Below are 16,723 nucleotides of genomic sequence, written 5' to 3'. Positions count from 1 at the left end.
CTTAGGACCAGGGTGACTTAAGTCCTCAGGTCCTAGGGAAAGGACGTCTGAATAACCAGCACAAAGCACAGGACCTGAGCTTGCTCAGAGCTCAGCCAACGTCAGCTGCAAAGACAGTGGAGTTCACACATGTGAATGCTTCGGAGGCACTTCTGGGCAGGAAACAAGACAAAATTAATGTCATTTTTGAGAAGAGCTAATCAAACTGGTAAGTAGCAGGGTATCAAACTATAGATGCCTGACACTTTACCATTGCAGGTTCTCCCAGGAAAAGAGGAAGTTGGTTGATTTTACCATCATTCAAGTGTTTTGCCAATATCTAAAACAGCAAAAAGAAGTAAGTTGATTAACTGGTATACAAGTATACACACACAGGACTTTCAGTATCAAAAGATCCTGTACATGCGATATGACATGTGTTAGGTCCAAAGCAGGTTAAATTAGGGCAGTCTTAAGAAAGTAGCAACCACCTATTTAGGAATATAACCAATATAATGAGTTTAAGAAGCTCTATCCATGCATTCTTAATGCATGGATGCTTCCATGTGTTTCTGTGTGTTTCCGTGTGTACATGTGTCATATATGTTTGTGTACATGTATGTGCATATACGGGCTTCCCTGGTGGCTCAGACGGTCAAGAGTCCACCTGCAATGCAGACACCCAGGTTCCATCCCTGGGTCAGGAAGATCCCCTGGAGAAGGGAATGCCAGCCCACTCCAGCGTTCTTGCCTGGAGAACCCCATGGAGCCTGGGGCCCGGAGGGCTAGCGTCCATGGAGCCACAAAGAGGGGGACACAACCGAGCAACTAACACACACTCACATGTGCATAAACGTGTGTGTGTTTATGGGTAGTTTGTGTATATGTGTATATACGTGTTTGTGTGTATCTTCAAACACTGTACCTGGTGTGTGTATACATACATACAAGAGTGTACATGTATTTTATGGCCTTTCCATAATTAATAATTAGCCTGAAAGCTATACTCAACACTATCATCAGCTTTCTCATTTTTTCTGCTTATGCGAATAAGCTGCTGCTGCTGCTGCTGCTAAGTCGCTTCAGTCGTGTCCGACTCTGTGTGACCCCATAGACGGCAGCCCACCAGGCTCCCCCGTCCCTGGGATTCTCCAGGCAAGAACACTGGAGTGGGTTGCCATGGCCTTCTCCATGTGAATAAGCATAAGCATATTATTTTTCTGCAAGCATATGATTTATGGTTTTTAATTTGATTGATTTAATTTCATTTAATTAATTAAAATTAATCAAATTAATTTAATTTTATTTTTAATTTTGTATTTTGATTTTTATTTTAAGCAAATACAATGTTCTGTTTGTCTCAAGATATCTTGGAGGTTTACTTACTTCATCGAAGGTAGTATAAAGAGCTGTTGACTTCAGAAAAGGAAAGAAAATAAACAATTAAAGCAAGATACAAGTCGTGTGACATTATTCAAAGCAGGAAAAAATTCTAGCACGGCGCCACAAGTATGAAGCCTTCATTTGTAAATAAAACTTTATCTAGCAACACTTTGGGAAGGATGTCGCTGACAACGTGAGCACGATACGCAAGGCAGGAAGATACAGCGATCCTGGGGAACAAGCCCCGTGAGACTGCCGCCCTCACACACACAGCAATCCAGGTGCGTCTGCCACTCAGGATCCCACAGCTTCACGAATCAATACTCACACACACAGAGCACCTCTACTAATGGCTTACCAACAGATTTTCATTTTAATATTACCAAACATTCTTCAACATGTATTACCGTGCAGATGGCTCTAAAGCCCCTATACTCCCAAACCTGTTCTGCTGATGCTAAAATCTCTCCTGAGCTCTACTGTAAGTATTCAACTGCCTACTAAATATCCCCACCTCTTCCTCAAAAAGACTGAACTTCTCACTTATCTCCATAAATGAAGGAAATTAACTTCTATCTTGTTTCACAGAATTGGTATAAATATCGTCTCTTGCACCCCTAATACACAGAAGCTTCTAAAAAGTCACAAAGTCTCACTCATCTTCACAAACTCCATTGACTCTCAAGAGATCTTATGCCATAAAATCATCATAGAATTTGCAGAAGCAATTTATAGGTTTACAAAGTATTTTCATTTGTTTCACCTTATAAGTAAACTGCATGAACATTATTTTTTGTATAAAGCTAAAAGCACATTGTCTTTCCTTCCTGACCACTTGCCCAGTCCCCATGTCTCTGAGAGAGAAGCTTCATCTAACTTATTTCATCTGTTTGATGACTGTCGTTTATAACTTTATTGCTACTTCTGTCTCAGTTATTTGGAAAAGGTATATGGATTCATTACATATTCTAACGTACTGTCTACAGATTATAAGATAAAGTCAATCACATATTTGCTGATACTTTTAAGCTGACTTGTCTTTATACTTAGAAATGTCTCTTAAAAGTAGCTTTCCCTGGTGGCTCAGACGGTTAAGAAACTGCCTGCAATGCAGGAGACCCGTGTTCAATCCCTGGGATGGGACGATCCCCTGGAGGAGGAAATGGCAACCCACTCCAGTGTTCTTGCCTGGAGAATTCCATGGACAAGCCTGCAGGCTACAGCCCATGGGGTCGTAAACAGTCAGATACGACTGAGTGACTGCCACTCACTCATCAGTACACTGATGTTAGGTTTGTTCTGGATAAAAGTCTGGGCTAAAATTTAAGGCATTATTCGATAAACTGTATCCTCTGCAGAAACAGCCGCAGTACATACTTGTGCAGTGAAATCACAACTAAATGACCAAATTCACAAACCAGAGTCGTGCACTGAATGGCCAGGACACGACGCCGTCAATTCGAAGACACGCAGACGAGAGCGGACGCTGGGGCTCCGGCTCTTTGCACTGGAGGCCAAGCTTCGCTCCCCAGCACTGGGCTCGGTGGAGCCAGTGAGAGGCACTGGGTGTGGGCAGCGGCCCCAAGGGCAGGGCCAGAGGCCCCCCAGCAGTGCAGAGCAGAGCCACCTCCACATGAGGCAGACAGAGGGCAGGGGAGCAGTGTTAGGGCTGAGCAGGCCAGGCGCTGGGAGGTCACCCCTGTGGCCGCAACGGGACAGCGGGCAAGGAACAGGAGCGGTGTGCGTGCCCAGGAACGCGCAAGGGGTCTAAAGGATGCTGGAGAAATCAGGTAGAGAGCAAAATGCAGAAAGACTGGGGCCAGACTCTGAGATCCTTTACACCATGCAGAAACACGAGCAGTGCAATCAGGCGAGATGGGGTCATAGAAGACACAGGAATTACCATAAACTTAGCAAATAATCAGTGGCAGTGTGAGAACAGATTAGAGGAGGAGGGGAAGCACAAAGACCTGTGAGACAGGTTCAGGTGAGCGACATGTGAGCCAGCGAGGCCGAGCACGGATGGACCACGGGGTTAAGTCGGGGGCAGGACCGACCCGCAGGGTGATGCACAGGAGGATGGAGGGCAGGCAGAGCACAGATGGCACTGAAGCTGATGGGGGGCCACGACGAGGACAGAGCCGCGTCCGACTCCTCGCGACCCCGTGGACCACAAGGCGCCAGGCCCCCCTGTCCTTCACCAACTTCCGGAGCTTTCTCAGACTCACGTCCATCGAGTCAGTGATGCCATCCAACCATCTCATCCTCTGTCATGCCCTTCTCCTCCCGCCTTCAATCTTTCCCAGCATCAGGGTCTTTTCCAATGAGTCAGTTCTTCACATCAGGTGGCCAAAGTACTGGAGTTTCAGCTTCAACATCAGTCCTTCCAATGAACACTCAGAACTGATCTCCTTTAGGATGGACTGGCTGGATCTCCTTGCAGTCCAAGGGACTATCAAGAATCTTCTCCAACACTACAGTTCAAAAGCATCAATTCTTCAGAGCTCAGCCTTTTTTATGGATCAACTCTGACATCCATACATGACTACTGGAAAAACCATAATTTTGACTACGGACCTTTGTCAGCAAAGTAATGTCTCTGCTTTTTAATATGCTGTCTAGGTTGGTCATAGCTTTTGTTCCAAGGAGTAAGCATCTTTTAATTTCATGGCTGCAGTCACCATCTGCAGTGATTTTGGAGCCCAAGAAAATAAAGTCTGTCACTGTTTCCATTGTTTCCCCATCTATTTGCCATGAAGTGATAGGACCAGATGCCAAGATCTTAGTTTTTTGCACGTCGGCAGATGGCGGAGTAGAAAGATGTGCGCTCATCTTCCCCCGCGATAACTCCAAAATCGTAGCTCACTGCTGAACCACCATCAACAGGAGAATGCTGGATCCCACCGAAAAAAGATACCCAAGTCCAAGGACAAAGGAGAAGCCCCAACAAGACGGTAGGAGGGGCAAAATCATGTTTAGAATAAGGATAGTAAGGAATATCAGAGAACAAATTTGTGGAAGGAAAAAAATGCCTTTTTTGAAGCAAAGTAAATCTGGGTGCTGGGGAAAGCTCCTATAAACATATTCAACAAACAGGTGTAAATGTAACACAGGAGATCAAAGAACTGTGAGTTGGAAAGAATGCCTTGAAGACGGCTGGAACTTAACGCTCTCAACCACCCTCTTAGTACTGCTTTAGCGGCATCAGCAACTTGTGCCATGCGGGGCTTCCGTTTCCATCAGTTTCAGAGTATTTTCTGATTGGCGTTGCTCCCACACAGGTAACAGCTTCAGACACTGGACATGTGAGCTCTCCCAGGGTAGGCATATAAAGAAGACTAGCAGGGTGAGGACAACTAGCAGGGTGAGGGCAGGACTTTTTGAGGGACGCCTATTTACGGGGCAAAAAGAGGAAGATGAACTAGGGAAAGAAGCAGGAACACCAGGTACAGCAGATGCTTGTGCTCGTCCGATAATATGCATTCTCCCTTTCCCTAGCTGATGGGTTCTCCCATAGCCCACTGGGACATGGCCCCTCAGAGGCCTGTCCAAGCACCACCGGCAGCTCTGGCCAAAAGGAAGCAGTGTCTTTAGAGAAGGCAAGCTGCAGACCACCCATGCCCACCTTGTGGGGTTACAGAGGAAGCATGAGCATCAACCGCTTTTATGACATCGTTAAGTTTAAAAAATGACTGAGAATTTTTTTCCCCATTTTTATCCTGCCCAGTCGTGTCTGACTCTTTACAATCTCACAGACTATGGAATTCACAGTCCGTGGAATTCTCCAGGCCAGAATACTGGACTGGGTAGCCTTTCCCTTCTCCAGGGATCTTCCCAACCCAGGCCTCCCGCACTGCAGTCAGATTCTTTATGAGCTGAGCCACAAGGGAAGAATCACAGATAAATATGTCATACAAAATCAAAGTAGGAAACCACAAAAAATGACAGTCAAGCCTTCCAAAGAAAGTTCTTGTGAGAAAATCCATTTAACGGTAAACAAAAACAAGATAGTAAAACCTTTAATTAGAGACAGAAAGCTGTCAATACAGCAGCAACGACCAGCACCGACCGCCAGAGCAGGCGCACCTCAGCAGTGAGAAGCCTCTTTGGACACTCGTTAACTTCAGCAAACGCCTTCCTGAGTCCAGTCTCCAGCTGCACCAACAGTAAAATGGCACAGTCAGCAAACCTGTGAGACGGAGGGAAATCAGTAAAACTCCATGTTTTAAAGGTAAACTCTGGCAGTAACGCCGCAATAAGGCTGCTGCTTTCCAGAGGGCACCAGCGTGCGTCAAAGCAGCGAGGGGTGATACTACTCACTAACGTAAGAAACAGAAGCAGAATCAAGGTCTCACAAGACGAGTGACAATGAAACGGCCTTCCGGTGTTTCACTGCATGATGAGACATTTTCAGTTGCTGCAGCAGAATAAAACGCCACCGAATACCTGCCAAGCTCGCTTCATCTAAAAGGTACTCAGACACCAGGGAGCCGGCGGGCTCTCACGGCTTCCAATCGAGTGTCTGCATCAGGACAGAGTAACGGGGAGGGAAGTGGAGCCCGCTGACCTCCCAGGGCAACATCCGGGGCCTGCTCCCCGGGGAACGGAGGCAACTGACAACCTCCTTCTCTCCTGACTCTCTAACACTCCACACCGTGTTTCAGTCACAGGAAGAGCTTGAAAAATGCTAATGAGTTGATTCAAAACAGGAACTATTGGGGCGCTCCTTGGTGGCCGAGTGGTTAGGACCCTGGGTTTCCACAGCCGTGGCCCGGGCTCAATCCCTGATCAGGGAACTGGGGTCCTGCGAGGTGCACAGAGCAGCCAAAACGATTTCTTAATTTCTAAAATAAAAATTTAATTAAAATAATTTTCATTATTAACTATATAAAACTGTACCATAAAACAAACAAAAAATGTTTAAAACACAATTACAAGATGCCTCTTAATTAATTACAGGAAGATAATTCATGCTCGGTCGACTCCTGTTTGCTTTTACTCCAACAGCAACACAGCACGGGGGGCAGAGGCTTCTAGGAAGGCCTGGCCTCCAGACCACCAGTGCCCACTCTGTAAAGCCACCCTGCAGGTACCTGTGAGACTTTAACTTGGTTAATGCAACTTCCCAATACGGCAACATGATTTTCAGTATAAAAGTGGACTTCTTCATCACTTCTTCTAATACGGAAAGCACCTCCGAAGGGACATCTGTAAAACAGCAAATGTTTTTAAGCACAATCACACTGATCAACTGGAAAAAGGTGTGAACACGCTTGGGGAGTGGCGCCACTGGGCCGACCTCTTTAAGAAGATGGACCGTGGGCAATGCGTGCCGTCTAAGAGTGAGGCTGCCTGAATGAGGCCAGGGCTGTAGGTGGCCACGGGCACTCTATGGGGGCCCAGGCCCCCACACGTAGGCTGCAACTGTGTGAGCAGAAGAGTTCAGGGGCAGCTGGCTGACTACACTGACCAAGAAAATACATCTTCCAAAGATTACGGGAGCAAGAGTGAACCCAAAGGTAAACTCTGGCCTTAAGGCGGCCGTGCCGGGTCCATGTAGGCTCATCCATCCGTGGCAACCGATGTCCCAGCTGGTGAGAGATGCTGACAAGGCGGACGGGTGGGCGAGCCTCTGCACCTCCTTCCTGATTCTGCTGTAAACTTAAAACTGCTCTACACACGTAAGGTCTTAAAAATATACGCTATTGGCAGTCACCAGGCTACCAAAGATTCCACGATACCAAAAGGCTAAGGCCACTGGGGCCAAGACGCTGTGTACTCTTCCCAGGGTTTTCATCAGCAAATACAGACTCGGCATGTCTACCGCCAAACAGGAAAAGGAGTGGGCCTGGAGCAGACGCGGCGTTTATCTGTTCTCTTGAAGTCCTGCGTCCTCAACCTCATTAATCTGGTAAGACTTCGACACGATAAAACAAACCAAAAGATGATATTTGCTGTTGTTTAGTTGCTCGGTTGGGCCCAGCTCTTGGTGGCCCCGTGGACTGTAGCCCCGGGCTCCTCTGACCGTGGGGTTTCCCAGGCAAGAATACTAGAGTGGGTTGCCATTTCCTTCTCCAGGGGATCTTCCCAACCCAGGGATGGAACCCTCGTCTCCTGGGTTGGCAGAGGGGTTCTCTTCCACTGAGCCTCCAGGGAAGCCAAGGACGACACAGGAGAACTTACGAGCGGCACGTCTGGCCACACCATCAAGAGAGCAGAGCAAGAGGGCCGAGAGGAGAAGGGGCGCACGCCACAGACGGGCCCAAGCCGCACACCTGCACGAGAGGCTGCTTTAGCATTAACACTGGCTCACGTCAATTAGCATCAGTAACACTGATCAACATTGTTAATGTTATTCAATAATATCAACACTGACTCACGTAGCCGTGACTGTCAGACTCCCGGTGCCAAACCTGGGGGCACCATGCGAAGAGGGGAGGATTCATGTGGCAAAGTTCAAGAGGGTCTTCATGGAACTTTCAAAGGCATGTTGCCCCTGGAGAGTAACTGTTCCTTCCACAGAGCTCGAGCCTCAGTGCTGCTTAATAATGCTATAAATATCTTTACAAAGACGGAGTCCAAGAAAAACATGAAATCGGTACTTGCCAGGAAAGACAATCAGATCCTCTACGCTCGCGAGGGTCACGAAAGGCCGATGCGCCAACGTGAGGTTCGCCTGTTGAAGGAAGCCCTTCAGCAGCTGGCCCAAGCCTGCTGTCAGCAGCAGCATCATCGAGCAGTATCTAGAGGGAACAGCACAGAGCGCTGCCAGAAACACGGGCCTGGCACACGTATAAAAGGCTCTACTTAAAAAAAAGCTTAAAATTTAAAAAGCAAGACAGTATCAAGTTGCAGAAAATCCCACTGGCTGTGGGGGCGCAGCTGTGCAGTGGTCCAGAGGACCAGTGACCTCTCAGGAACCGGTGAGCTGAGACCGAGGACCCCACCCAGCGGAAGCCGGGCATGGCACCATTCCACCGCTGAGCATAAGTCAGCGAAATCGCAACCAGATCACCACAGCAGCCATTCGGCCACTGACGTCCAGTTTTGTCTTCAATATCCTGAACCCAAACTCTCTTATTTGTCTCAAAATACATCTTCCCTTGATGGGAAACTCAAAATAAAACAAACTTCTCGGCGTATGAAGAAAGCGCGCGCACGCCTCCCCGAGCACCTACTTGGGCGGAACCTCCCGAGGGGCCGCGAAGCCGTGCCACAGGACGTTGCGGAGGTTGAGCCCACGCGGGGAGCCCACGAAGACCTTGAGCACGTCCATCTGGGGGGGGCAGGGCACCGGGTTACTGAGGAGCCAACCCAGCTGGGACCACGTGAGCTTTCCTCCCCGGAACCGAGGGGGCCACGAGTGCCGAGCACGGGGGACACAGGAACGGACCCGAGCGTGCCGAGCACTCGTGTCAGACGCCTCCCCACGTTTCCTTACCCCTCACCCTGGGGACGGCCTCTGAGGGAGATGCTGTGCTCGCAGCCCGCATGTGAGAGGCATGCAGGCGGGGGGGGGGGGGGAGCCCAAGGGTGCAGAGGCCCCAGGGCTCGGCCTCCTGTCTGACTCGAAGCTCTCCGTTCACCTGCCCCATCCTCCTACGCATCAGCACAAAGTGAAGGCCCTCCAGTACAAGGGCCCTGCGCGCCCAGCTGCAACACCGACACCTTCCCGGGCTTCTCTGGGTGAGCAGCGCCACGCGCCACAGGAGATTCAGAACACACGGAAGCTGCTCAGAGACCAGGAGGACTCAAGCCCGTGTCGTAGGAAAGAGGAGCTGAGCCTCCCAGAGACTCAGGAAAGGGCTGAAGCTGCTTCTTTCACCTGCAGACTCGGGGGGAAGGGGAGACGGGTGCTCTGGATGCCCTCAGGGGCAGGAACTCACACAAGGGTTTCAACTCAGCACCAGAACGTCTGACAGCCAGTCCTTCCGGGCTACTCCAAGTAGCCCTGGCTCTCACCCTAACTTAAAACACTTTAATATGAACTTAATTAAATATCGAGAACTACAGCAACATCAATAATTGAATGTGACTCGCTCCAAATTTACTATTATTTTAGATTAACTGTTCATACCATCTGGGAAATTACAAGTATATATGCCAAGGACCTAGGAAAATTACCCGGGAGCTGAAAGGGCTGCGGGTTGACAGCAGGCTCACTGCACAACACAGGCAGAAACAGAGGACAGAGCAAGACCAGGGGCCTAAGAGTCCAGGGTGACGGCGAGCAGCCCGTGCTGCACTCCACACGCTCCACCAAAGGGAACGGCCCCAAGCTGACACGCAGCAACGGACCACCAGGACGCCTGGGAAAGCTTCACTGACAACAGTTTCTCAGTGAGTCCCGTCTGTAAACGTCCTCCTGGTGGGCACCACCCTGACTTGCTTCTTCACCTTGACCTGACTTATTCAGTTGCCTGAAGGTTACTCACTGGTCTTAGAAAATCATGATCATGTGGCCTCAAGAAGACTTTGAAAAAGTACCCATTTTTAAACTGGCATCTAATTTTTTTTTTCAACTTAACTTTCAGTACCTGCAAAAGGTATACTTTCTCACATGTTAAAAATATTGATTTTTTAAAATAATAAAATTGTAATAAAAGATGCTTACTCCTTGGAAGGAAAGTTATGACCAACCTAGATAGCATATTCAAAAGCAGAGACATTACTTTGCCAACAAAGGTCCATCTAGTCAAGGCTATGGTTTTTCCAGTGGTCATGTATGGATGTGAGAATTGGACTGTGAAGAGAGTTGAGTGCCAAAGAATTGATGCCTTTGAACTGTGGTGTTGGAGAAGACTCTTGAGAGTCCCTTGGACTGCAAGGAGATCACTCCGGGGTGTTCGCTGGAAGGACTGACGCTGAAGCTGAAACTCCAATACTTTGACCACCTCATGCGAAGAGTTGACTCACTGGAAAAGACCCTGATGCTGGGAGGGATTGGGGGCAGGAGGAGAAGGGGACGACCGAAGATGAGATGGCTGGATGGCATCACCGACTTGATGAACACGAGGAGTTGGTGATGGACAGGGAGGCCTGGCATGCTGCAGTTCATGGGGTCGCAGAGAGTTGGACATGACTGAGTGCCGAACTAAACTGAACTGAACTGAATATCACTTTTTAAAGGATTAAAATGTTACTCTTGAATACATTAGCATTATATCTTCTAGAATTACTATTATAATACACAATCAGTGAGATCAATAGACTTCAAATTTCTCATTTGCCTGGCCCCCACAGGTTACTATATCAGAGGCTATTCCTCCAGCGTCATCACACCAGAGGCTCCACACACGAGGTCATCAAATGTGTTCATCACGCCAGAGGCTCCACACCTGAGGCTATCACACCTGCTCATCACACCAGAAGCTCTTACACCAGGGGCCCCACACCTGAGGCTACCACACCTGCTCATCACGCCAGAAGCTCTTACACCAGAGGCTCCACACCTGCTCATCACACCTGCTCATCACACCAGAAGCTCTTACACCAGAGGCTCCACACCCGAGGCTATCACACCTGCTCATCACACCAGAAGCTCTTACACCAGGGGCCCCACACCTGAGGCTATCACACCTGCTCATCACACCTGCTCATCACACCAGAAGCTCTTACACCAGGGGCCCCACACCTGAGGCTATCACACCTGCTCATCACACCTGCTCATCACACCAGAAGCTCTTACACCAGGGGCCCCACACCTGAGGCTATCACACCTGCTCATCACACCTGCTCATCACACCAGAAGCTCTCACACCTGAGGCCACCACACCAGAGGCTCTCATCGAAGCACAGCAGCAGGACGAGAGAGAGGTGTGTCTTTGGCTGGAAACATGGCAATTTTGGTAGAAGGGTCTGTGGGAAAGGAAAGTAAGCTTGAATCCCTGAAATAATTATTTTTTTTCCTAACATAGCATCAATTTTTGAGAAACAAAAATAGAGTTAACACTGATTGTTTTGGGCCCTTTTTCCTCCATCAGTTTTAACTGGACAAGCTTACCACAGGCTGCCCGAAGACTTGAGCAAGTTCCTCAGATGCGAGCAGGTCTCTTAAAAGAAAGGGGCAGTCCTTCCCAATCAGTAAATATACCTGAAATTCAAACAAACTTGTATAACAACTGTATTACAATGAGCCAAATCACATTAACCAAAATATCACCCACAAAGCAAGTGTCTGTACACAGGAGGGGAGGAAAGAACTGGAGACACTGATGTTTCTGATCTCACAACCATTCAAAAAGAAAAATATTTCAAAAATCTGTGCCAAGTGATTATACAGGAAAATAATAATTAAAATCTATAAATCTCAGTGAAACTGCAAAACAGTTTACTGTTCATTCAGACACTTTACAGGACCAACAGTGAAAGAGTCCTCACACTTACGTCACCCAGGGCTCGCTCCAGACAGGACGTGAGCTTCATGAGGCTGAGAGAAATACTGGGAGATTCAAGACTTCTCAAGGCGTCAAGTATTTCAGGAAATAACTGTTTAGAATAAGACACGTGTCAGAATTCATGTTCAATAAGCATTATTTCTCAAAGTCACAATTATATTAATGAAATTCAAACCTCTAAAGATTTAATTAGCATATTTTAATGACTGTTTTGGTGTAGGTAAATATTTTTTATATAAATATAACAAAATACAAAGAATCAAGAAAAACATTTGAATACCTAAAGGAGGTTTTGGGAAGCAATGAATTTGGCATGACTCTAAACTGGAAAGTCAAATGCTTGGACCTAAATCTTGTATCTCAGTTTGATCATGTCTTAAAACGTAGATAAGGCAGCTGCTGCACAGGGAGGAGGGACGGCCCTGCCACTCCGAATGAGGAAGCCAAGCACTTTAGAGTCACATTTTCATAGTTACTGCTCTTCTGTGACCATTTAATGCACCAAGGGAAACAGCTGGCTTGAACCTTGAACTACCCTACCTCCCTTCTGCCGCCCTCAACAAGCCAAGCGTCCCCACCTCGAGTCCCCCCGTCCCAGTGCCTCAAGAACATCTTTCCATCAGTCTGGAAGGTCTTTCTTTTTCTTTTGGAGCTGCCCAGTCTTTCTGTCCTGGGACCAGCAGCACCCATGCACCAAACCACCTCCCAGAACCCGGATCCTGGCACCGTATCCAGAAACGTCCTCTGGGCAAAGGGTGTCTCCCAGCTCAGGCTTGGAGACAGCTCCAGCTTTCCCTCACAGTACTCAAGCCTTCTCATAGCCCAGGGCCCAGAGGACAGAGGAGACCCCTGTAAAATCAGCAAGGAGCAAAAGCCTCTACGCGGGATCTACAATCTTTCATTTCTAAGACTTTGTTGCTGTTCAAAAGCCAAACCTCTGGAACACCTGTCCACTGGAGCGCTGGTGCGTACTGAACTTCAAACTCCCCCTTGGGCAGAGACGACAGATACAGGTGGACGGCCTGGCACACGGGGCCCAGCAGCCGCACGCTTTCCCGGTGGTCCAGACCCTGGGCTGCAAGGGTGAGAAAGCAAGTGAGCGCCACATTGTGTGACGAAAATGCCTACATTGCCAAAGTGCTTCAGTGATGAAATTTCCACAAAATTGAGAACCAGTTTAAACTGAACTTAAAACAAAGATACTCATGTTGTGGAAAATAAGTTACATATGTGTTTACCTGATCATAAAAGAAAAACTGTCAGAGAGTTTCAAAAATACAGAAAGGTTCAAATAAGACAAAAAATATTTTTAAAATTTCTTTACCTGTATGTAAGTTTGTATATATAATACCTTAACCTGACTTTTTAATGTAACATTATTAGACTAGGAGATTTCCAATGACATTAACTTATAATAATTATTATTATTTTGGAACATATTTATAATACAAATTTTCGGTTTGAGGGTTTTTTCCGTAAGTTTTGGCTGAACATTTACAAGGTTCACAGCCAAAAATATAAAAGGATGGAAGTCTCTCTCCTGCACCAGTTCTCCTTCCTACAGCAGCTTTCATATTTTAAGAAATGTTATCCATTTCTTGAGTGTATTTAGAAATATTCATACCTACACAAGCAAATGTTACATGTCCTATTGTCTAACTCTGCCATACAGCTCAGAGAGATTTCTGGGCCAGAAAGACGAGCCCCCTTACTCTCTCTCGCCCCGCACAATGTTCCCTTGTGCGCATTCGTCGCAGTTTGAGCAACCCCACCGTGCCTGGCATCTGGCTGTCTCCCGCGCTCTTCCCTGCTTTCTTCTCCGTCACAGAAGGCTGCAAGGAGCAGCCTGCGACAGGCTCACGCTCACACCTGTGGCTGGACCTGTCCTGTGTGCTCCTGGGTGGGACTGCCGGGCCACAGCATGTTTGCTTATAATTTTTACAACTATTTTAAAATATTCCAGTCCACATCCCTACTTAAAAAAAGGTACAAGAATGCCTAGAAGACAAGAATAGCAGAATAGCAGCCGTATGTACCACTGGTCGTCCCCATACCCTTACCTCGTGACTCTGTCTGCTTCCCTTTCCCACCTGGACTGCAGGCCGAGAGCCCTCAGCCCGCACAGCCTCCGACCCCCTCCTCACCCACGGCTTTCCCCTCACTCCCCTGCGCCTCTCTGGTTTCACTCCCTCTCTTTCCATACCGATTCTCTCTTTCAGTTAAGCCTGTACTATTCATATAACATCTTCTCACCCAAAAAGCAGTGGTCAGAAAGGGAAAGTTTATAGGTTAAGACATTTTAAAGAGAACAGTATTGACGGGCATTTGGGCTGCAGGCCAAGTACAAACCTGATTCTGTATAAACCATGCAGTCTGTAATTTTCTTCCAGCATACTTCACCGTTTTGAGTTACAATACTACTGATGTCGCAATTTTCTCTGACTTCAAACCCAAGTTTACAGATCATGTCATACACTGAAGGAGAAAGACAGGTGGCAATCGGCTCCCCAATTAATATCTGAAATATAAAACATAAAACACACTCTTTAACAGAAAATATTAACTTTATAATATATTTAAGTCACAGGAAAACTCCATTATGTCTTATAGAATACACTCAGGAATAGTTACTGTGTTAACACACTTTCTGGATGTCAGAAGAACTATATGATTAAGACATTGTGATTAAATGTTAACTAAAAATTACTTATGCAAATATTTTCAAGTAAATGTTTAAAGATTTTAAGTTATTTTTATTAAACATAATATTTTTAACATAAGAATTTACAGAACCTCGGAATATTTTATGGATAGTGCATTTCCTTTCAGCATTCACAAATTATCCCAAAGTTATCAACATAAGCATTTTTAAATGAGGGCTGAGAAAACTAGAAAATTAAGCTACTAAATGAATTAAACACTAAATAATGCTAAAGTGGAGCAAAATGCATAATTCTGACTCCCCACATAGTGTAAAACCATGCTGCAAACCATGCTGCTTTTTCATAAAAAGTTAAATAAAACCGATTCTTCATAATTCTCCTGACATTATGCTAAGATCACCCAGTAACTGCAGAGAGATCATGTTCTAGGTCTGAAAAGGACCTGGTGTCTTTGTGAGGCGTGTTAGTGAGTCTCGGCAGGTCCCTGCCTCGGAAGCCAGTTGGCTGCAGCTCCCCCGTCCCCATCAGTGTCACCCATCATCCTGCCCACTCCTCCTGTCCCTAGAAGCTTCATTCCCGCTCTCAGCCTTGAGGTCAACCAATGCTTTCAGGCCCCACAACTGAGGCGCTCCCTGAGAGATCTGTGGGGCACATCCAGCAATCCTCTGTGGCTGACACCCACTCAGCCAGTCAGCACACTTTCCTTGGAACACTGCGCGACAGCACTGGGGGGGGGGGGGGCACTTGCCCCTCCTGCCTGCAGCCCAGCAACCTCCTGCGCCTTTCTGGTGACCCGCACTCCTGTGAGCACTGCCCTGCGAGGCAGCGCCTCCTGCTGCAGCAGCTGACTCCAGTCTGCAATCGTCCCAACACCTGCAGGACCAGCTTCGCCCAAGAATGCCCACCGGAAACACACACACACGCACCTGGGGACTTCCCTTTGGAACTCTGCATCCCCCTTGCCAGGCTCTTCCATGCAGCTCTGTAGCACAGTTTCCTCCTCAGAGACCTGAGTTTCAGCCATGCAGGGACTCTCCTCTAAGTGTCTAAGCTTTAAAACGCAGCCGCTTCCCTCAGCTCCTTCAGTCCTCTGGAGCGACTGCTCCTGCAGCTGCCGTCTCCTCCACACTTTCAGAGATCTCACTTTATCCTTCACATGACTAGTTAACAATTTTAGTCCTAGTTAGCACTTTATATCAAATGATCATAGTGTGAAAACTCCTGTGGTCTGTCTCTGGACAAATACACAAATACAACTCAAAAAGGTTACATTCACATCAAAAGGGACTCCTCGCATTTTTAAAAAGCATTTGAACTCTAAAGGAACAAACTGAAGTCCTAGAGTGACAGGAGACCGGCAGAAATGATTTTTCTGCACAAAAGCGCATCTATTCCACCAGCAAAGTGGGCCCTGAATCTCACAGCTGAGGTTGTGAGTAAAGTCTCTTTCGGTTGTAGACACCGGATCAACAGTCAGTCGTCCCTCAGACTCAACCAAACAGTAAGATCCTGGAGCAGAGAGACCAGGTCTTACACAACACTGTATGCCCAGGACACAGCAGATGCTGGAACATGATAAATGAAAAACAAAAGTTAAATGAATTATTGGCTCCTCCTATCCCTAGTTGATGGCTCAGAGGGTAAAGACTCTGCCTGCAATGCAGGAGACGGGTTCAGTCCCTCGGTCGGGAAGATCCCCTGGAGAGGGGAATGGCAACCCACTCCAGTACTCTTGCCTGGAGAATCCCATGGACAGAGCATCCTGGTGGGCTACAGTCCACGGGGTCGCAGAGAGTTCTGTACAACTAGGCAATTAACACTTTCACCCTGAGTTGAAATGGACCTCTCTAAGGCTCCAAGACCTTCAGATTTGGGGAATGGCTACATTCTACTACAAACAGACATGCAATTCTAGAAGTTGGCTTCTAGGTTAACTTTCTAAGCTCATACTCTCTTAGACAAGAGGAGACCCTGCTGTTAATCAAGAAATAAAATCCAACCTCAAATCAACAAATAATAAACGCTGCAATGCTTTAACTGCCACTCAAGACAATAAATACCTCTTCTGCGTGTTACACTCAGGGACGAGCCTGTCCTCCCACTAGAAGCCCCAAAGCCTGCATCCGTGCGTGTGTGCCCCTCCGTGTCATCTTTGGTACTTCAGTGTCCTGCCCAGAGCAGCATGGGATAGTGCGAATGAGTTTTGCTTGAGAGCTAGAATGATCTGAATTTGAATTCTTCCTCAGACTCTTTTCCACTTCTTGCCTTGGAAACGTTAACATACCTGAGACTTTTAAGTGT

The 16,723-nt window shown here is 47.3% G+C and overlaps 1 protein-coding gene across 8 annotated transcripts in view; it reads right to left on the bottom strand.

Annotated features, from left to right (window-relative positions):
• The window catches only part of ERMARD (ER membrane associated RNA degradation), a 33,440-nt gene that overhangs the window by 15,995 nt on the left and 722 nt on the right, over positions 1-16,723 (bottom strand). For 2 of the 8 annotated variants that reach the window (XM_042253759.2, XM_060419352.1), the window contains exons 2-12: positions 14,109-14,277; positions 12,695-12,834; positions 11,749-11,850; positions 11,366-11,455; positions 11,095-11,220; positions 8,541-8,638; positions 7,969-8,144; positions 6,456-6,570; positions 5,449-5,551; positions 1,366-1,395; positions 251-319 (exon numbers count right to left, since the gene is read on the bottom strand). In XM_042253759.2, the coding sequence (XP_042109693.1) occupies positions 251-319; positions 1,366-1,395; positions 5,449-5,551; positions 6,456-6,570; positions 7,969-8,144; positions 8,541-8,638; positions 11,095-11,220; positions 11,366-11,455; positions 11,749-11,850; positions 12,695-12,834; positions 14,109-14,277 (1,218 nt within the window). Of the gene's footprint in view, positions 1-250; positions 320-1,365; positions 1,396-5,448; positions 5,552-6,455; positions 6,571-7,968; positions 8,145-8,540; positions 8,639-11,094; positions 11,221-11,365; positions 11,456-11,748; positions 11,851-12,694; positions 12,835-14,108; positions 14,278-16,723 lie in introns of those variants that run through there. The other 6 variants (XM_042253760.2, XM_042253762.2, XM_012183284.5 and 3 more) reach the window with 6 other exon arrangements.

This window comes from Ovis aries, chromosome 8 (assembly GCF_016772045.2).
Source record: "Ovis aries strain OAR_USU_Benz2616 breed Rambouillet chromosome 8, ARS-UI_Ramb_v3.0, whole genome shotgun sequence".
In the NCBI taxonomy this organism is placed as follows: Eukaryota; Metazoa; Chordata; class Mammalia; order Artiodactyla; family Bovidae; genus Ovis; species Ovis aries.
This window is presented reverse-complemented; position numbering and strand designations above follow the sequence as displayed.